This window comes from Populus trichocarpa, chromosome 9 (genome assembly GCF_000002775.5).
Source record: "Populus trichocarpa isolate Nisqually-1 chromosome 9, P.trichocarpa_v4.1, whole genome shotgun sequence".
Classification (NCBI taxonomy): domain Eukaryota; kingdom Viridiplantae; phylum Streptophyta; class Magnoliopsida; order Malpighiales; family Salicaceae; genus Populus; species Populus trichocarpa.
In genome coordinates, this window is record NC_037293.2 from 10,604,835 (window position 1) to 10,622,275 (window position 17,441).

Sequence of the window (17,441 nt, forward strand, 5' to 3'; positions counted from 1 at the left end):
TAAACCACCACCTACCATATCACCCTCACCTCCCTATGTAAAATAAATTCCAAATCGCTTGGCGGTTTATTAATCTTACTCTCTCTCAACCAAAAAAAAACCCGTATTTTGAGAAACAGAACCCGAAAAGCGAAGATGTCGGGCATGGGAGACGGGTACGTGGGCACGGCCCAAGACGGCGTGAGGATACGGCGGTTACAGAAGCAGAGAGAAGCTGAACGCCTTAAAATCCAAGAGCTCAAAACCAAGTCTGCCTCCGATAACGGCCAGCCTGGTCTCCTCCAATTCGGGTCAAGTACCTCCGAGGTAAATTTCTAGGGTTTCCTGAAAAACAAATCTCATTTCTTAGGGTTTTAATCATTTCTAGCTGAATAATTGTTAGTTAACAGCGATGATGTTTGTTTTGATGATTATCTGGGTTTAATTTGTTCTTTTAGATTCTTGAGACTGCATTTAAGAAGGAAACTGTGGGTTTGGTTACAAGAGAACAGTACGTGGAGAAGGTAATAACGTTTATTATTTTCTTTTCTTTTCCTTTTAATTTCGCTCTTTTGTTAATGTTAATGAAAATGTTGAGATGCTTGAGAAATGTTGTTGCTGTTGTTGTGATGTGGGTTTATACAGAGGGTTAATATTCAGACCAAGTTTGAAGAAGAAGAGAAGGAGAAACTAGAAAAGCTACGGAAAGAGTGAGTTTGATTACTGCGTTTTTGTTTTATTTTTTGGGTTTTGAATATGAATGTCAGTGAAGATTGATATGTTTGTATTGCCAGGGAGGAGGATCTTCAGTTGCAGAAGCGTAAAAAGAGGAAGATTAAGGGGAGTTCTAAGTTGTCTTTTGCGGATGATTTTGAGAATGGAAGTGACGAAGAGGATGTTGAAAACAGTAAGAAATCACATGATTTGGCGTAGTAAGCTATTTACTTTGTGTATTATCTGGATTTGCGTTGGCTTCATTTTTGGGTAAAAAATGCCTTTTGTTTCGACTAGAGCATTGTCCGCTATCGAAGTGCTGCACATTCTAATTCTGTAATGGACATTTGCAGTCAAGTTGTACTGCTGCATATTCTAATTCTGTAATGGACATTTGCAGTCAAGTTGTACTGCATCGGCCTTTCTAACTGGTTGTTGATTGTCCTATTATCGGTCTTTTAGCATACAGTTCACCTTATATTTTATTGGTAGCTGTTAAGGAATCAGGTTGTTTAGATGGGTTGAAAAGGCTTACATTGAATTTTCATCATGATCAAATCACAGTGTATGTTTAAAGTGCTTGCTCCTGGCATTTAAATTGTGGTCCTGTGTTTATTTTTAGAAAGAGTGAACATGAATAATAATATTCTGGAGCAGTAGAGTAGCCATTGTTTTTTATGTGTATGTGAGAAATTTGGATTGTCTTATCCATGCAGAACTCACTTTGTAATTTTTTTTGCCCTGCTGCTATGAACTTTGTTTGATTTTACTTGTATCCTTCTTTTCAGTAGCAATAGGAACTGTACTACAATTTTTACGTTTTAACCTCAACACTTCACTTTTATCAATGCTGTCTGCAGAAACCTCAGAGCCAAATAATTTAGTGCGGGGGAAATTTGGAAAAGATCCCACTGTGGAAACAAGCTTTTTGCCTGACAGGTGTAATATTTTTCCCTCACCCTCCTTCCCTCTTTCTACCTCTCCCTGTCCCTCCATGCACCTTCTACTTTGAAAGGCTTTTGCATGGACTTGGAACTAACATATAACTTAGGGGTGCTGAGGATGCTGTTTCAGTGAGCGAGAGGCAGAGGAGCAGGCTGAGCGTGAAAGGCTGCGGAAACAGTGGCTTCGTGAACAGGAACAGATTCAAAGTAATTATTTTCCTGAACCTCTTCTATTTAACATGGATCCATTGAAACACACTTTGTGCTAAATCATTTTTCTCTAATGTTTCAGATGAGCCCCTTGAAATCACTTACAGCTACTGGGATGGAGCAGGCCATAGAAGAGTGATCCAGGTTAGTTTGACTTCACTTTACTTTTCAATCTTTTGACATGCTTTCAATTTCTTTTTCTCAGTATTGGTAAAATGTTTTACTTATCCTTTTTCTTATTAATTCATCGTTGGCTTACTGTTTTATCTTTCAGGTTCGTAAAGGTGATGCCATAGGAGAGTTTCTTCGGGGAGTTCAGCAACAACTTGCGCCAGAGTTCAGAGAAATTAGGACTACTTCTGTGGAGAATTTGCTTTATGTGAAAGAGGATCTTATCATTCCTCATGTGAGATAATTATTAAGTTTAACTTTCAACTACAATTTTTGCACTTGCTATCTTGAATTCATGCTAACAAATTTAAAACATTTTTTGTGGCTGTGGAATTTCAGCAACACAGTTTCTATGAGTTGATCGTTAACAAAGCTAGGGGAAAAAGTGGACCGGTAAGGCTAATTTCACACTCTCTAACTATCCATCGAGTAGCCAATAAGAAAAAAAATGAAGAATTAGACATGGTGACTATTTAGACAATCTGATTACTGATATTTTCCCTGCCTTCTTATTTTTGTATTGACTTGAACCGTATAAGAATTGAAAAACTAAGTTAATGGTTGGTTTTGGAAATTGTTCTTTTCATTAACAAAAACCTAACAGGGAAAGTGCTGCAAGCACGTTGGTCCTGGCCTACCCAATCACATTTTTCTTGCAAACCAAGATTCTTTTACTAAGATTGTTGGTGCTTTCAAAAAAGAACTGCCAGTTCTTCTTAGTATAATTTCTCATAACTGGAGAGCTTGAGCTAAGTCGAGCTTGCGTCTAGTGTTATAAAGTAGTTTATTTCACGAACTTAATTTGAATTATTATGTTTTATTCCTTTACTTTGACCAGCTCTTCCACTTTGACGTGCACGAGGATGTGCGAACAATTGCTGATGCAACCATAGAGAAGGATGAGGTATGTCTTTCTTGATACCATCTTTTTGTTGTTTCTATATTGATTTCCCCCTTTATAATGCGCCTGATTATGTTGTCTAAACATACTTGCTTAAACTACCATGCTTATTTGGTCTTTGTTCTTGAACAGTCCCATGCTGGTAAAGTTGTTGAGAGGCACTGGTATGAAAAGAACAAACACATCTTTCCTGCTTCGAGATGGGAGGTGCTCTCTTCATCTATCTCTCTCTCTATATTTGTGCGCATGTGCACATAACTTGTATGCATGTTTTGTTTCCGCACTCATGTTTCACATTCTGTACGGTGTTTGTGGGATAGCTGCCACTAATGTGGTGGAGCCAGGGTCAGGTTTAAGGATCAGTTTTCACCTCAAGTTCTTACCATTTTCGTTTGTGGTTGTGGCAGATATATGATCCGACAAAGAAGTGGGAGCGTTACACCATCCACGGGGATTGATAGGATAGCCTAACATGGCTGCTGCCATTTTTCCAAAGTTTGTTTTCGAAAGGAGAAGTGGAAGTTATTATCAAATTCTTGGGCTGAACTTTAGTACCTGCTGTGTAAGTTGAGATTTGGAGTTAGATATTTAATACTTCACTGTGGCAGTTCTCGTTTAATTTTTGGAAGCCAGTGTGTGGAGTTGCAACATGTAGTCATGAATTTATTATTGTTTTTAGTTTTCATAAATATGGTTAGTATTTTCCTGCTCCATGAATTCCGAAGAAGTAAAAAAATAGCTGGCTGAAATCTCGTTTGAAGGAGAGAATAAAGAATTGCAGTAACATGACGTTAGGACTTGGGATTGTTGTTGTGTTAAAAAAAGGGGTTAGGATTGGTATAATTTCCTTCCATTATTACAATACAAGAGGCAAATCCAAGTAGATCCTGGTGTGTACCAGAGATCGTCTCTTTCAAAATTTCAAAACGCAGATCTCAGGCGATTAAAAATTTAGTTTGTGGGTTTCATCTCAAATAATAGATAGTGTTTATCCAATTTTAATTTCTTTTTTATTAAAAAGTAGAAAAAAATTGTATAAATTAAGGGATGTTCATTAAGCCATAAAAAGGTGGTTTTTGATATTAAAAATATTTTTTTTTCCAAAAAACTTTTAAGATATAATTGTATCGGATAAATGGTTTCTTTCTTATAATTTTTCGCTAAAAGTTTCTCAAGTAAAAACCTGTTTTTTTTACTGTTTCTTTTTATTCATATCATGTTTTATATGTATATATATAAGAACTTGTAAAATTAACTCTTAATAAAAAAAATAAAATTTTTTATGGTATATGCAATGATTTGAGAAAATTATATAAAAAACTTACAATAAAAAAATTAGATATTTTATTTTTATTGAATATTCATAAAAAAGGTATGAGAATACAGAAAAAACTTCACAGGGCGATTGTCTCTTAGTGAAAAATACATGTGTACTATCTGTTTTTATATAATTGTAATGTAGAAGTGGTAATAATTCTTAGTTTTATTTTATGAATAAAAGAAAAAAAATACAAAACCAGGCTATACAAATATGGCATAAAATCCAAACGAAGAAGAAAACTGGGGGTAAAAATGCAATGTCACACGTCGAAACGACAGCGTATGTCCACATTCTCAATTGATTCATCAATCAGAAACAAGTACGTACGCGGTACGCCCCATTTCATGATCATCTTAGAGAGTCGATAACCAAGGTGGTTTGTTCTCTGCTGCTTGAGTTCCAATAAAAACAAACAAGCTGAAACACTATATACTGAAATAGAAAATAAATAAAAACAACACCAGCAATAATTTAAATCAATCAAGCTAAGAATCCAAACAAGGCGTTAACTATGGAGAATCTCAGGTTTTTCTTTTTCGCTCTCCTCCTCCTCGTTTCTCCTCTCCTTCAAGGTAATCTCACTTTCTCCTCCTCTCAATTCCTAGATCCAGAGCCCCACACACATGCAAAACTCTTACTTGTTTTTCTTTGGTCTGTTTGCGAATTCACACTTTTTTTTCATTTTATTTGTCTGAAATGGAATTCTCATGCTGCTTAACGGTTCGTTTTCATAGCGATGATCTATTGAATTGAGATCTATCTGATTTTATTGACATTTCGATTGTAATGCAGGCGCCCGTTTTCTTAGGTTTCTGTTGTAGCTCGTCGTTATTGATTTATTTTTTTATTAGATTTGCTTTCTTAGTGAAGTTTGACTTGATTTTTTGCTTTGTTGATTAAAAAGTTTGAGAAAAGTTGTCAGAGGTGGTTGTGCTGCTTTCTGAATGCAAAATTGGACCTGCCTTGATTATTTTCGGTTGAATGAAAGTGAGAAAAATGCACTTTCCATAGCTAATAAGTAATAGAAATTTATGTCAGGTTTCGCTGGAATTGGATTGAATGGGATTTTTTGTTGCTTTGGATTTTAATCCACACGTGTTTGTCAATCTAGCCTGTTTTTGTTTTGATTTTTTTTTCTTTTGCTGTTTGTATAGTTGCTAGGAGTCAGTCAGATTCAGATGCTGAAGTCGCAGGGACTGTGGAAGAAGTCAGTGATCTTGGGATTGTCGGGGAGAACGCACAGGATTTTGGTGATGAGAATTTTAGCCAAGCTCTAGGGGTTGATGTAGTGTGTGTTTTCCCAAAAAACAGTGCACGTTGTAAGAGCTTTATTGATATCGCTTTCATCTGTGAAGATAATTGTTGATTTTTAAATGGATTTGGGAGATGAATGTGTTCTGTGTTTATTTATTTATTACAGTGGTGAATGCTGGAGAAGAGACTGAACTACTAGTTGGAGTGAGAAATGATGGTAATTTAACTGTTACTGGCATATTTTATAATGAGATTGTGATGTTGTTCTAATATCTCTTGATCGTGCTCCTTCTACTTCTCGATCAAAATACATCATTTGAATGTGTGCGTGCGTGTGTTTCATGCTATGTGCTTCTTTGCACTGGGATAAGTTTATTTTCTTGCTTGCATGAAATGCAGGGGAGTTGCCCATAACTGTCGTTGGAATTAGGGCCAGTGTTCATCTTCCTTTTGATCATAAGCTACTGGTTCAGAATCTATCTGCTCAGGTAATGTATGATTTCATTTGGAAATCAAATATCATTTCAGGTTAAATTTTAGTGTTATAAATTATTTCAATTGAATGTATTGAAATTAAGCTCATTTATTTTCTTCAGTGTACAGTGTTTTGTGCTGCATTATTTGTGTGTTTTCTGTCCTTTGGCCGTCTAGTTGTGACATTGTGGTTTGCGTAGATAAAGGATAATTTTTATTACTTTGTTGCATGTATTACAAGCATGCATTCAATAAATCTTGTAGATAGCAAAGTTCAAACATGCTCCAATATTACTGTAGGATTTGGTAAGATCTATAACATTATTTTCTGGGAAGAAGTCAATACTTTAGATGCCCTTGACTTGCACATCTAGTTCTAAATTATCTATGAGTTGGCTGTTTTGGTGATAAAAATAAATCTTCCCCATCTGAAAATTCAATATAGTCTTATATTTGATGATAATTAGCATCCAACATTAGACAGTGTGCAATCAAATACTTTAAACTTGAACATACTTATGTTCATTGGTCTTTGATTAATAATATTTGAAACTTCAACATATTTTAATTGGTCCTTAATTAATATCCAACATTATAAAGTGTGCGATCAAATACTTGAAACTTCAACGTGCTTATATTCTCTGGTCCTTGATTAACAATACTTGGAACTTCAACATATGTTCATTGGTCCTTGATTAATAAATATTCTTCATGGGTTTCACATGTTTGATTAGACATGTGAATCTTTACACCATTGGTCATGTATTTCATGGCTCTGTCAAGGTTATCGAAAGCCACACCCGTACTCTTCAGGTTATTTCTTGTATACTGTGCATATGCTGTGTAGATCATGCGGAAAAATCTTCTTTTTTTATGACTATTCCTGCAACACTCTGCTTGTAATGCTGTTCCCAGGTTGATTCCCTACCCAAAGTGCAAAGTTATAGAAAACTTTTGTCTGGCTAGTTTATTTATTCTTTAATCATTTTTTGAAATTAGCAATATATTATTGTCTATGATCCTCTGTTGGTTGCTTTTGTCAGGCTACCCGTCCCTTCTTTTTTAGTTCTTATTGCCAATTTTTTTTATATTGTTTCTGTATTGTTGGATTTTTCATCATTTGGATCAGGAACTGCTTTCTTGTGTCTTTTATAGAATTCATTGGGTTTGCTATTTGTTATTCACTCGCTTTCTTTTGTTTTAATTTAGGGCTTCAACAATGCAACTATTCCAGCATCTGCTCAGGCTACTTTCCCATACATCTTTGCTGTCAGCAAGTACTTGCAGGTACATGTATCACCACTCCAAGAATTTTGTTCTTTCCCAACCATCAACTTTGATCTTTCATCCTTTATGTACCCCTTTCTTTGACTTACATGTTTATTCCCTTTGTGCAGCCTGGAAGTTTCGATCTTGTGGGCACCATCATTTTTGAGATAGACCAGCAACCATACCAAAGCACCTTCTACAACGGTACCATTGAAGTAGTTCAGTCTGTTGGTTTCCTAAGCACGGAGTCAGTTTTTCTTGTTACCCTTGGAATTGCTCTTCTTGTCCTCTTTGGTCTATGGCTTCAAAGCCAAATTCAGAACCTTTCTAAGGTACTCTTCAGTCATGATGCCACTTTCATTTTTACGTATTTCCTTATAAGCTAATTTATTACAGTAACTTTAGTATAAATCTGTTGATTTATCTTCTTAATGAATATTTTTCACCACTTTTGAGAAGGCAAGCGGTGGATGCTTGACCACACAATGCTTTATTTAAGTTGGCATTGAAGAAATCTTCTAGTTTCCACATGTAATTGGAATATACCAATTATTTGATGAATATATTTGATTGGATAAATACCTGTTAGGCAGGGATCTTATTAGATTCTCACCTGTGGTCAATATCATTGCAAGTATGCCTGCACCCTTATATATTGCTACTTTCATATGTTTGCTTCATGAAATTCTCTTAACTAGCTGCTTTTGTTTGGTCAGAAATCAAAGAGGGCTGCGAAGGTGGAGGTTGGAACTGGGGCCAGAGATGCCTCCGTGGATGAATGGCTTCAGGTGTGTGGCTTTAGGTTTGAATTTTGCGTTAAGAAATTTCCTATGATTCGCTGTCATGTCAATCTATTTGATATATTCTCTTTCAGAATAGTTCCCCTCCCCCCAACCTTCCTCCTTTGGAAAAATTTCCTAGCTTCAATTGCAGTATCATCTTTTTATGGAGATTCTAGGTGTAACTGATAAGTTGGCGTTATAATGTTCAGGGAACAGCATTGAGTCAGTCACAGTCCCAGAAGTCAAAGAAGAAGAAGTAAACAGTGGCTCTTACCCTGTTTCAGGCACTGTAGTAAAATGCAGACTCTTGTGACTCGTAATAGGCATCTGGAGATTCTAAGAGAGCCCATGAACTAAACTAGCTCTGAAATATAGGCCAGTGAAGACCTAACTCCGAGGCCCAGTAAATTTAGGCACTGTAGTAAAGTGCAGACTCTTGTTTCCCTTTTTCTCTTTTTCGGAGAATTTTTGAAACTTTAGAAACTAACTCCGAGGTAGGAATGGCATGGTTGTCTCGAGCTTAGTTAATTTCCATATATATCACATTCTCAGTTTTCCTATTTAAATCATGCTTACCAACTCCTAGGTAGGTGGGATGTAAACATAGAATAATGCTATCTGTCTCGAATTATTTGTCCCTGGTAAGATTTTTTATTTAACGATATCTGTTGTTGATAAGGTGGGATCTCTCCAACGGGTTCTACGAAAGATCCACCATCAAGTGGCTAGGATTCTTCTGAAAAACTCATGTGGGGCATTCATTATTACTGTGACATGGGACTTGCTAGCTGTATACAAGTCAAGTAACCCGTGATATTCTGGGGTTTTTAAGTGGTTACCCCTCTTGAGGCATAAGAATTTATGATGACGAAGTACCTGTGTGATGTATCTGATTACCCTTTCCCATGTGAGGTCTCTAGTGTTGGAGGTGAGATACAAGGATCATGCTTTTGTTTCTCTAGCTCCAAGGAAGCAAGCAGGAGGTCGTTGAGTATTTAAGAAGTGGTTGATATTTATCCTTTTGGGGATTTCATGCTGTTTTAAGATTCTAGCCAGACCGCTCAACACTGGTGGCCCGTGAAAATGTTCAGAGCCCTCCTTTCATGGCGAAGTTCTGACAACCCAAATGCCTGTGTACGTGGGTATTGGAGTGATGACAACGTTGTGATCGATGGTTTTTAGTCCGCCGAGGTAGGTGGAATACCGAATATCATTTCAGGGCAGTTGAATTTACCCAAAAATGTTTCCTTTTACAACCCTAAAAGATTGTGAGTGTCCTACAATTGCCCTCAGTGCACAGCTCTCCAACAGAACCTTGACTCTTATTCCTTCATTTTATTTTGTCTTGGGCAGCCATGAAACGAGGTCTCCTTTTTCCAACGATATCAATTTCCACTCCTTTACCCATCGTCCTCGCACAGGCACCTTAACTATGTTAGGGCCTCACAATGCATGCTTTCAATCCTAGTTATGAGATCTGGCTTAATTTGTCTGACCCGATCTAAGTGGAGTTGCGGGTTTGTTAAAAAATATGACAACTAAGTTGTTTTGGGGTTTAACCTAACTTTTAGATCTAGATCAAGTTAAACCAGGTCAACAAAGTTAATTAAAATCTGTTTAGACTTGATTAATTATCGATTTGATTTCAAAGCAAATTTGAATCGGGTTAGAATCCAAATCAGCAAGTTTATAACGAATTTGATGACCATGCTTTCAGCTCTGTTAGCTAGAATGGCAATGCCATAATGTAACTACATGCACACCCGGCTGTTATACGGGTTTTAGCAGGAAACCAACTTATTGTGTTGCAGCAATATATACCATTGTGTCATGTGCCTCCATGCATTTAGTTTCCAAACCATGCGTCATCTTTCAAGGGAAGAAAAAGATTTGGGTGTCCTGTATCATTTTAAGGGCAAATAATGACATCACGAAGAGAGTATTTGTCGCTTAATTTACCTAATACCACGCGCTCATGACCCCTCATTTATATTTTCGATTGCTTCAATTTTGATGGTGGGCAGATATAATCCACGCAAATTTGCTATATCATTATCATGATGTATATCTCAAGGTGTGTAATGTTGTGTGTTAGCTGGAAACAGAGCATGGCATGGGGCATCCCTACAGGCTAGACGCCGTGCGCATAGGCTAGAGGTCATGCACGCAGTAATCAACTAATATTCAACCTGTTTTCATCACATGATAGCATGCCTATCTAGGAACACCTTCATATAATCAGAGACTACAATCTTGAAAAAATCAAACAGCTTTCGCATGTTCAAAACTAAGTCTTGATTTTTCCGTCGGTGCCACACCGTTGCCTATGCTGCATGCACGTGGTCCTTGTGATAAAGAAAAGGCCATCCAATGCTCGAGTGTCAACCAGATGATGGAAAGTGGAAACTGCCACCCAATTAATTCCCTTAGCCTGTGAAAACACCATGTCCTCCTCCTTGTTAATTAATAGCCAAGAGTGTCAATTTTGTCAACCAAAAACTGTAAGTTCTTGAGCATCAAAATGAGTTATGGTACTCGTAAGGCCTGTTTTAAACAATCATACCATGTTGAATTCGATATCTTTGTTAGCAGTAGTTCTTTGAGCATCAAAAAGAGTTGTGATAACGGGACGCTTCTTGACATCTCAGCTTGGCCTCAAGCTAGCTAATCGTGCATGCTAGTGAATACAGCACACAAGAAATTAATTCTGGATGGTTTCAGACTAGAAAGAGACGTTCAACGAAGTTAAAGTACTGTACTAGCTAGTCATGCATGCAGCATGCAACAGGCAAGTACAAATCAAAATGACATGTGTACTATTATTGCAAAGGCATTCAAAGATGAAATTTACAAGTGATCAAGAAGAAAGAGGAAATTATTCACACAGACAATCAATTTAAGTTCATTGATAATTATAAAGGTAATAATTAATAAATACTAATCCTCACTCCTCCCTCTCCATGATCTCATGTTTTGGTTCCTTAACCTATCTTGAAGGCTTTATTGCAGTACATCATAGAGAACTTCACACTAGCAACCATAAATAATTATGAGAAGTAATATTTAATCGTACTTGCATCTTGTAAGAATGCTGCAGAATAGCCTAATGAATGGGAGAATGTGGTGGCAAGGGAGGCCATTTTCCGAATTTGGGGTGGTGGAAGTACTTTGGAGGAATCTTGGGGTAAGGAGGAAGCTTAGGAAGAGGGCATGGCTTCTTATGAAATGGAGGGATCTTTGGGATTGGAGGCAGTGGCTTATAAATTGGAACGGGAGGTGGTAAAGGCTTGTAGATGGGAATAGGAGGTGGTAGAGGCTTGAAGATTGGTGGTTTTGGTTTTGGCTTGTAAATTGGCACTGGAGGTGGCTTGAAGATTGGTGGTTTTGGTTTTGGCTTGTAAATTGGCACTGGAGGTGGCTTGAAGATTGGTGGCTTTGGCTTTGGTTTTGGCTTGTAGATTGGAACTTGAGGTAGAAGTGGCTTCTTGTGGATTGGAGGGAAGACCTTTGGTGGGAGAGGAGGGAAAATCTTTTGAGGGAGTGGAGGAAAGACCTTAGGTGGGAATAGGTAAGGATGGTGAAAGTTTTTCGATGGTGGAAGTTTCCATGTAGGCAATGGAAGCGGTTTAGTTATCGGTGGATGAGGCCACAAGAATGCAGAAGTGCAAGTAACAGGTGAAAATTTCAGTTTCCCTGCCAGCCCGAATGTGTGTTTCTCATCAGTTTTCGACTTGAAGACAATCTTGGAGGACTCTAGGCCATTGTGGGCTGGGCATGGTGCAGCTGATGCACTGTGAAGTTGTGCATAGCATTCTTCCTTCAATTTTCCATCCTTCACAACATCATTTTGAAGAGACACTTTGAACTTCCCCTCTTCGTCAAGCTCGCCAACCCCTCTTGTCTTGAACTCTCCATTTTCAGGCTTGCAATCAATTGTCACTTTAAGCCCTGCAAAAGTATTGCATCAGATTATCATTTCCAAACGGTACAAGATATGCATGTCACGAGGTCTAGCTGATCATGCCATAAGCCTGGGACCTTAAAAATGACAGTGCACCTCTATAGGATCAAACAAAATATATAGTTACTGCATGCTATGAATGATGCCATAAATTAAATGCCAGTACCTCTAAACTATGCCAAAAAATAATGTTTACCTGAGAAGGCATGAACGGTCTTAATGTTACTCTGTGCACAATCTGCACATTCTCCTATCCCAACTACCTCAGCTGTACTGTCATCGGCATAGCAGAAGGCTGCAGCAAATACTAAGGACACGTAGAAGCACAGAAGTGCTCCTCGAAAAACGGGGAGAATCCGCATTGCGGGCACCAACAAGATGCAAGACTTTAGAAGCTGTAATTAATCAGCCTCTTTAATGCTAGCTGTTGATGAGGGATTGCATAACCTGAAGACTCATTATATAACGCTGTTGAAGGAATGATTCAAAGGCTCACCGACACCAAATTAAGGGCATCACATGAGGTCAGGGACCCTCCAGAGATATTGACCTTTGTTTCTGGTTTGAAAAAAGACAGTAACGTGCACACCGGCTTCTTCTACAACCACATGACATTATCTTACATTCAATGAGCTCTCAACTGTACACAGCTAAATTCTTCTGTGCTCTCTCTGTCTGTTTAAACCTACTAACCAGCTGCTCATTAAAACTTCACTTCACTAAAACTTTCGTTAATTTACAAACAATCTCTTACTTTATAAAAAAACAATACATGGTTTCTGTACTGTGTAGCACCACAAATTCTTAGAGATTGGAAGAGAAAAGAAAGAACACAATATACATATTTGCGGCAGATAACAACTTCTCGTGAATCAGCCTAATATGCCAAGTTTTCAGCCAGAACATTTCTTGAAGTTCAAGTTATCAATGCATTCCTCACTGATAAACCGAATGGTGTTGGCATCTTGGTGCTACAGAAAAGAACAGTCATTAAATTTAGAAAAGAGAAGAGAAAAGGCAACAATCAGAAGTTAAAAAAAATAAATGTCACTGTCATTATTTAATTAAAATTTTGCACCCCATTTTAGGCTAATTAAGTCCATGCTGCTGTCACGTCCTATAATATAGAACTCAACTGAAAATTTAGGCTCTTAAAAGTTCGAATAAAGAACTGTACTGTGCATTACTCACTGAAATGAAATGCCTACGTGTAATTTGTCCACATACAATTTTGTGCATAGTTATAAATCAGATCCGATTAGCAAGTTAACCTGAAAATCCTTCAATTTAGAGTCTAGCCCAAATTGATTTAATTTCAAACCATAAATTTTTTTTACCAAAACAGTATTGTTTTGGCTCAAACATTGAGTTGCCCTGCCAACCTACAACCTAAGCATCCAGCCATAACTCTTTTTTTTTTTAATAATCCAGGGTGTTTAGGCCAGCTTACGCGCACCATGACTAATTCTCGGATCCACTAAATACCCTATAAGCCCAATAGACAGATAATACACCGCGGGGATAACAAACATGCACGTTAAGGTTTGAATCCAGGATGCAAAGGTAGAGAAACCCTGTTAAAACTGCTGGCCCAAAAGCATCGGTGCGCCTCGATTGTACTAGAGTACTCAAGGAGCTGAGGGATGGAAAACATCAGTACATCGAACTGGAATATATCTATCTATATATCCGCTAAAAGAAATCTCACTGCATTGCGCAGTTAATCTTGTTGAGTGAAAATCTAAGAATGATTTTATATTATTTTCAAATGATTTATATTATTTTCAAAGAAAACCTCTCAAATAAAAAAATTGTAATATATTAAAAAGTTCTTCCAGTTCAAAAATTCAAGCTGATAGACTTTAGAAATAATTATGAAACATTCATTTTAAGAAGTGAAAAAAATATATTATATAGTGTGTTAAGAAAATAAAATGCGAACAATATGAAATTAGATTTTCATCATTATTCCTCGTTGTAGATTGCATCTATTGATTTGTTTATGTCACTGAAATGATAATGGTTGGCCAACCATTATCGGTATTGACAGGTTTTAGAAGATCTGAGTGATTACGATATTTTGCTCTTAATGATGATTAAGGAAGGGCAATATTGCTACAAAAATCTCAATCCGTATTTGTCAATGCACATTTATACGTATAAATTAACGAGAACAATCACAACATATATATATATATATATATATACTAGCTTTGATACCCGCGCGATGCCGCGGGTCATTTTTTTAACATAAAAAGTATTAAAAAAATAAAAATTTAAAAATCTTGGGTTTTTCTGTAAAGTTATACCCAAAAATCTTGGGTTTGGCTGCAACGCTTGACCTAAGAGTAATATTTATAATATTAATAATAAAATTAAACTTGCATGACCCAAGTTTAAGTGAGTCTGGCTGTAACACCGGACCCAAGAATACTGGATGTGGGTCTGGTTATAAGGTTGTGTCATAAAAATGTGATAATTAAATAGATTAATTAAAAAAAACAAAGAAAAAAAATCAACAGGAACGAAAAAACTAATGAAGAAAAAGAAAAAGAAAACATTGAATTAATTGGGTCAACCTTTTAAACCAGGTTATCCCGTAAAACCTAGGATTTGCGTCATGAAAGTTTGATAACTAAATAGAAAAAGAAATGACGGGTTTACCTAGAATTAACCGGGTTAACCCATGAAACCAAGTTAACCCATCAAGCCAGGATACGTGTTATGAAAGTATGAAAGTCTAATAATTAAATAGAAAGAAAATTAACTTTAACAAACTAAACTAAATGAAAAAAATAACTCATCAAATCAGGTTAAGCCACCAAACCCGAGATTCGTATCATGAAAATCTAATAACTAAATAAAAAAAATTTAACATTAACAAACTAAATCAAACAAAAAAAATTCATTAAAAAAATAAAAAGAAAAAACAAAAGAAAAAAACAGTCATATAATATAATACAATATAATAATAATTATAATTATAATTATAATGAAAAAACGTGGGGAAAATTTAAAAAAATGAAAAAAAAAAGTGGGGAAAGCTAAAGTTAAATTCTCAACCAACTCAATATTGAAAAAATAAATTTAACAAAGATAATTTAAAAAAAAAAACATGTAGGGAAAACACTGTAGCGAAACAAAAACCATGTAAGGGAAACACTATAGTAATCCATAATATTTTTTTTAAAAAAAAAACTACAAAGCTAATCTCTCAACCAGCTCAATATGTAAAAAAAACCGACAAAGGCTATCTAAAAAAAAAAAAGAAGTCAATTTTGGGTAAAAGAAATGAAAAAAAATGTACAAAAAAGGAAACAAAAGCAAAAAAAAAACACGTGGGGAAAGCTACAGTGTTTTAAAGAAAAAGACAAAAAAACTAAATTTTCAACCAACTCAAACTCAATAGTAAAAAAATAAAATCAACAAAAATAATTCTGAAAAAACAAAACAAAAAAAAAGAAAATATGTAAAAAATGACAATTTTGGAAAAAAAAAATAAAAAAAAAACATATTGGGAAAGCTAAAGCTAGATTATCAGTCAGCTCAATATTGAAAAAATAAATTCGATAAAGATAATTGTTTAAAAAAATATATGGGGAAACACTGCAGCAAAACAAAAACTATATAGGGAAAACACTGTAGCAATCTATATTTTTTTAAAAAAAAATTATAAAGCTAAATTCTCAACCAACTTAATATAAAAAAAAAATCTACAAAGACAATTTTGAAAAAAAATAAAATAAAGAAATCATAAAAAAAAAGAAAACAATGTATGAGAATATTATAGCAATCCACAATGTTTTAAAGAAAAAACTACATATTTAAATTTTCAACCAGCTCAATATTTAAAAAAATGAGCAAAGATAATTTTGAAACAAAAAAATTTTAAAAAAAAGAAACAAAAAAAAGAAGAAAAAATCAATTTTGGGTAAAAAAAAAACATGTAAAAAAAAAACCTACTGCTATAGTGAAAAAGCCACGCCTTTTAGAGTTCTTTAATATATATATATATATATATATATATATATATATATATATATTTATTTATTTATATAATCAGTATTTGATTTTTTTAATCTGTTTTCAAATTTGATTTTATTTTTTTATTTGTTTTATTTTAAATTATTTTCTTGATTGATTTTTTTTTCTAGTTCAACCTCTAAACATTTATTTTCATTTAATTTTATGTCAACTTTGAACCTAATTATTTTAATTGCTATTTTTTAATTATTTTCTTAATAGATTTATTTTGTACAATTCTATCCTTAAACATTTAATTTCATTTGATTTTCCTTAGGACATTTAATTTTATTTAGTTCTAATTCTTTTAATTATTATTTGTTTCATTGTTTTTTTTTTCCAACTTCATCCATCAATGTTTATTTGATTGAAAATCTAGTTTCTTTGTTTTTTTGGGCTTGTTTTTAATGGAATCATCTCAATCTCATAACTTAAGTAATAAATTTAAATGATTAGCCCAGATTGACTTCTAACTTTTGTTAAAGTATTTTTTTGCTGTTTTTTTCAAGTTTTTTTATTAATAGTTTTTTCAATTATTTTATCATTCAAAATTAAATTGCATAGCATTTAAGCTTCTTAATTGAACTCAAGTCCATAATTTAACAAGTTATAATTTTTTAGATTAGACTAGATTTTGAAGGTTTGCTTTGTTTTTTTTTTAAGTTGATGTTTTCTTGTTTTTTTTAAAAAATTTGACTTTTTTCCCCTAGTTTTCCTTCAATTAAGTTAGCATTGAATTATTTAATAATCCAAAAAAATTCGAATGCGATTCTTATTTTTTTTATTGGTTTATTTACTATTCTTTATTTTTTTTTTGTAAATATTTAAATTGTGAATTTAATCATTGACTTGGGGATTGAATATTTTTTAACCTGTCACTTCTCTTTTATATATATATATATGAAGGAAATGATGTTCATGTAGGTCATCTAAGCACTGTTATATCAATTTATGTAAAGTTGCCTTGCCATCTATCTAGAAATGCGGTTCTTAAAAGCCCATTGAAAATAAATTTGATTGCCGTTTGCTGTCTCTATTGATTTGGACGCCTCTCTCGAGCCCTTTAATAATTTAATGCATGTAACTTGATTATTGATAGAATAAAAAAAGGTGTAATATTGAAATCTATACGACAATAATGACTCGAATATTCAATTCAAAGTTATTGCCAAAAAAAAAAGAAGGTATAATCAGTGAAAGTTGAACAAAGACATGATAGAAATCCCCATTTGTTTTTTATTTTGAGAAATTAATTATCTGTGACTTGGAATAATTAAAAGTTTTAGCTAATAATTTAATATATTTTGAAGTATAGCTCTCGACCTGAAAAACGGTCCATGTTATTATATCACCAGATTACCATGAATTAACTATTAAAATAATATTGTTTGATTTATTTATTTATTTTTCTTGTTGTTGCAGTAACCGAGTCATTAAA

At 34.6% G+C, this 17,441-nt stretch overlaps 3 protein-coding genes across 5 annotated transcripts; 2 read left to right on the forward strand and 1 right to left on the reverse strand.

Moving 5' to 3' along the window:
* Window positions 1–38: 38 nt before the first annotated feature.
* On the forward strand, window positions 39–3,630 carry LOC7472150 (protein XAP5 CIRCADIAN TIMEKEEPER). The gene is made up of 12 exons (XM_052455574.1): window positions 39–306; window positions 438–503; window positions 625–689; window positions 774–886; window positions 1,554–1,632; window positions 1,768–1,844; window positions 1,930–1,991; window positions 2,122–2,253; window positions 2,358–2,411; window positions 2,857–2,922; window positions 3,052–3,126; window positions 3,327–3,630. The coding sequence occupies exons 1-12, from the start codon at window positions 136–138 to the stop codon at window positions 3,375–3,377; spliced, it is 1,011 nt and encodes a 336-aa protein (XP_052311534.1). The 5' UTR covers window positions 39–135; the 3' UTR covers window positions 3,378–3,630.
* Window positions 3,631–4,571: 941 nt separating this feature from the next.
* On the forward strand, window positions 4,572–8,697 carry LOC7494266 (translocon-associated protein subunit alpha). The gene is made up of 8 exons (XM_002313703.4): window positions 4,572–4,812; window positions 5,395–5,559; window positions 5,661–5,711; window positions 5,894–5,982; window positions 7,178–7,255; window positions 7,366–7,569; window positions 7,954–8,025; window positions 8,229–8,697. The coding sequence occupies exons 1-8, from the start codon at window positions 4,752–4,754 to the stop codon at window positions 8,277–8,279; spliced, it is 771 nt and encodes a 256-aa protein (XP_002313739.2). The 5' UTR covers window positions 4,572–4,751; the 3' UTR covers window positions 8,280–8,697.
* Window positions 8,698–10,812: 2,115 nt separating this feature from the next.
* On the reverse strand, window positions 10,813–12,421 carry LOC18102158 (proline-rich protein 4-like). Of its 3 annotated transcripts, none has more exons than XM_052456001.1 (3): window positions 12,177–12,421; window positions 11,491–11,967; window positions 10,813–11,433 (listed from the first exon to the last, which is right to left on the reverse strand). In XM_052456001.1, exons 1-3 carry the CDS (start codon window positions 12,340–12,342, stop codon window positions 11,123–11,125), a joined length of 954 nt encoding a protein of 317 aa, XP_052311961.1. In that variant the 5' UTR covers window positions 12,343–12,421; the 3' UTR covers window positions 10,813–11,122. The 3 variants fall into 3 exon arrangements, with proteins under 3 accessions (XP_052311961.1, XP_052311960.1, XP_052311959.1); XM_052456000.1 differs by having other exon boundaries at window positions 10,813–11,382; window positions 11,434–11,967; XM_052455999.1 differs by having other exon boundaries at window positions 10,813–11,967; window positions 12,177–12,420.
* Between the last annotated feature and the right edge of the window lie 5,020 nt (window positions 12,422–17,441).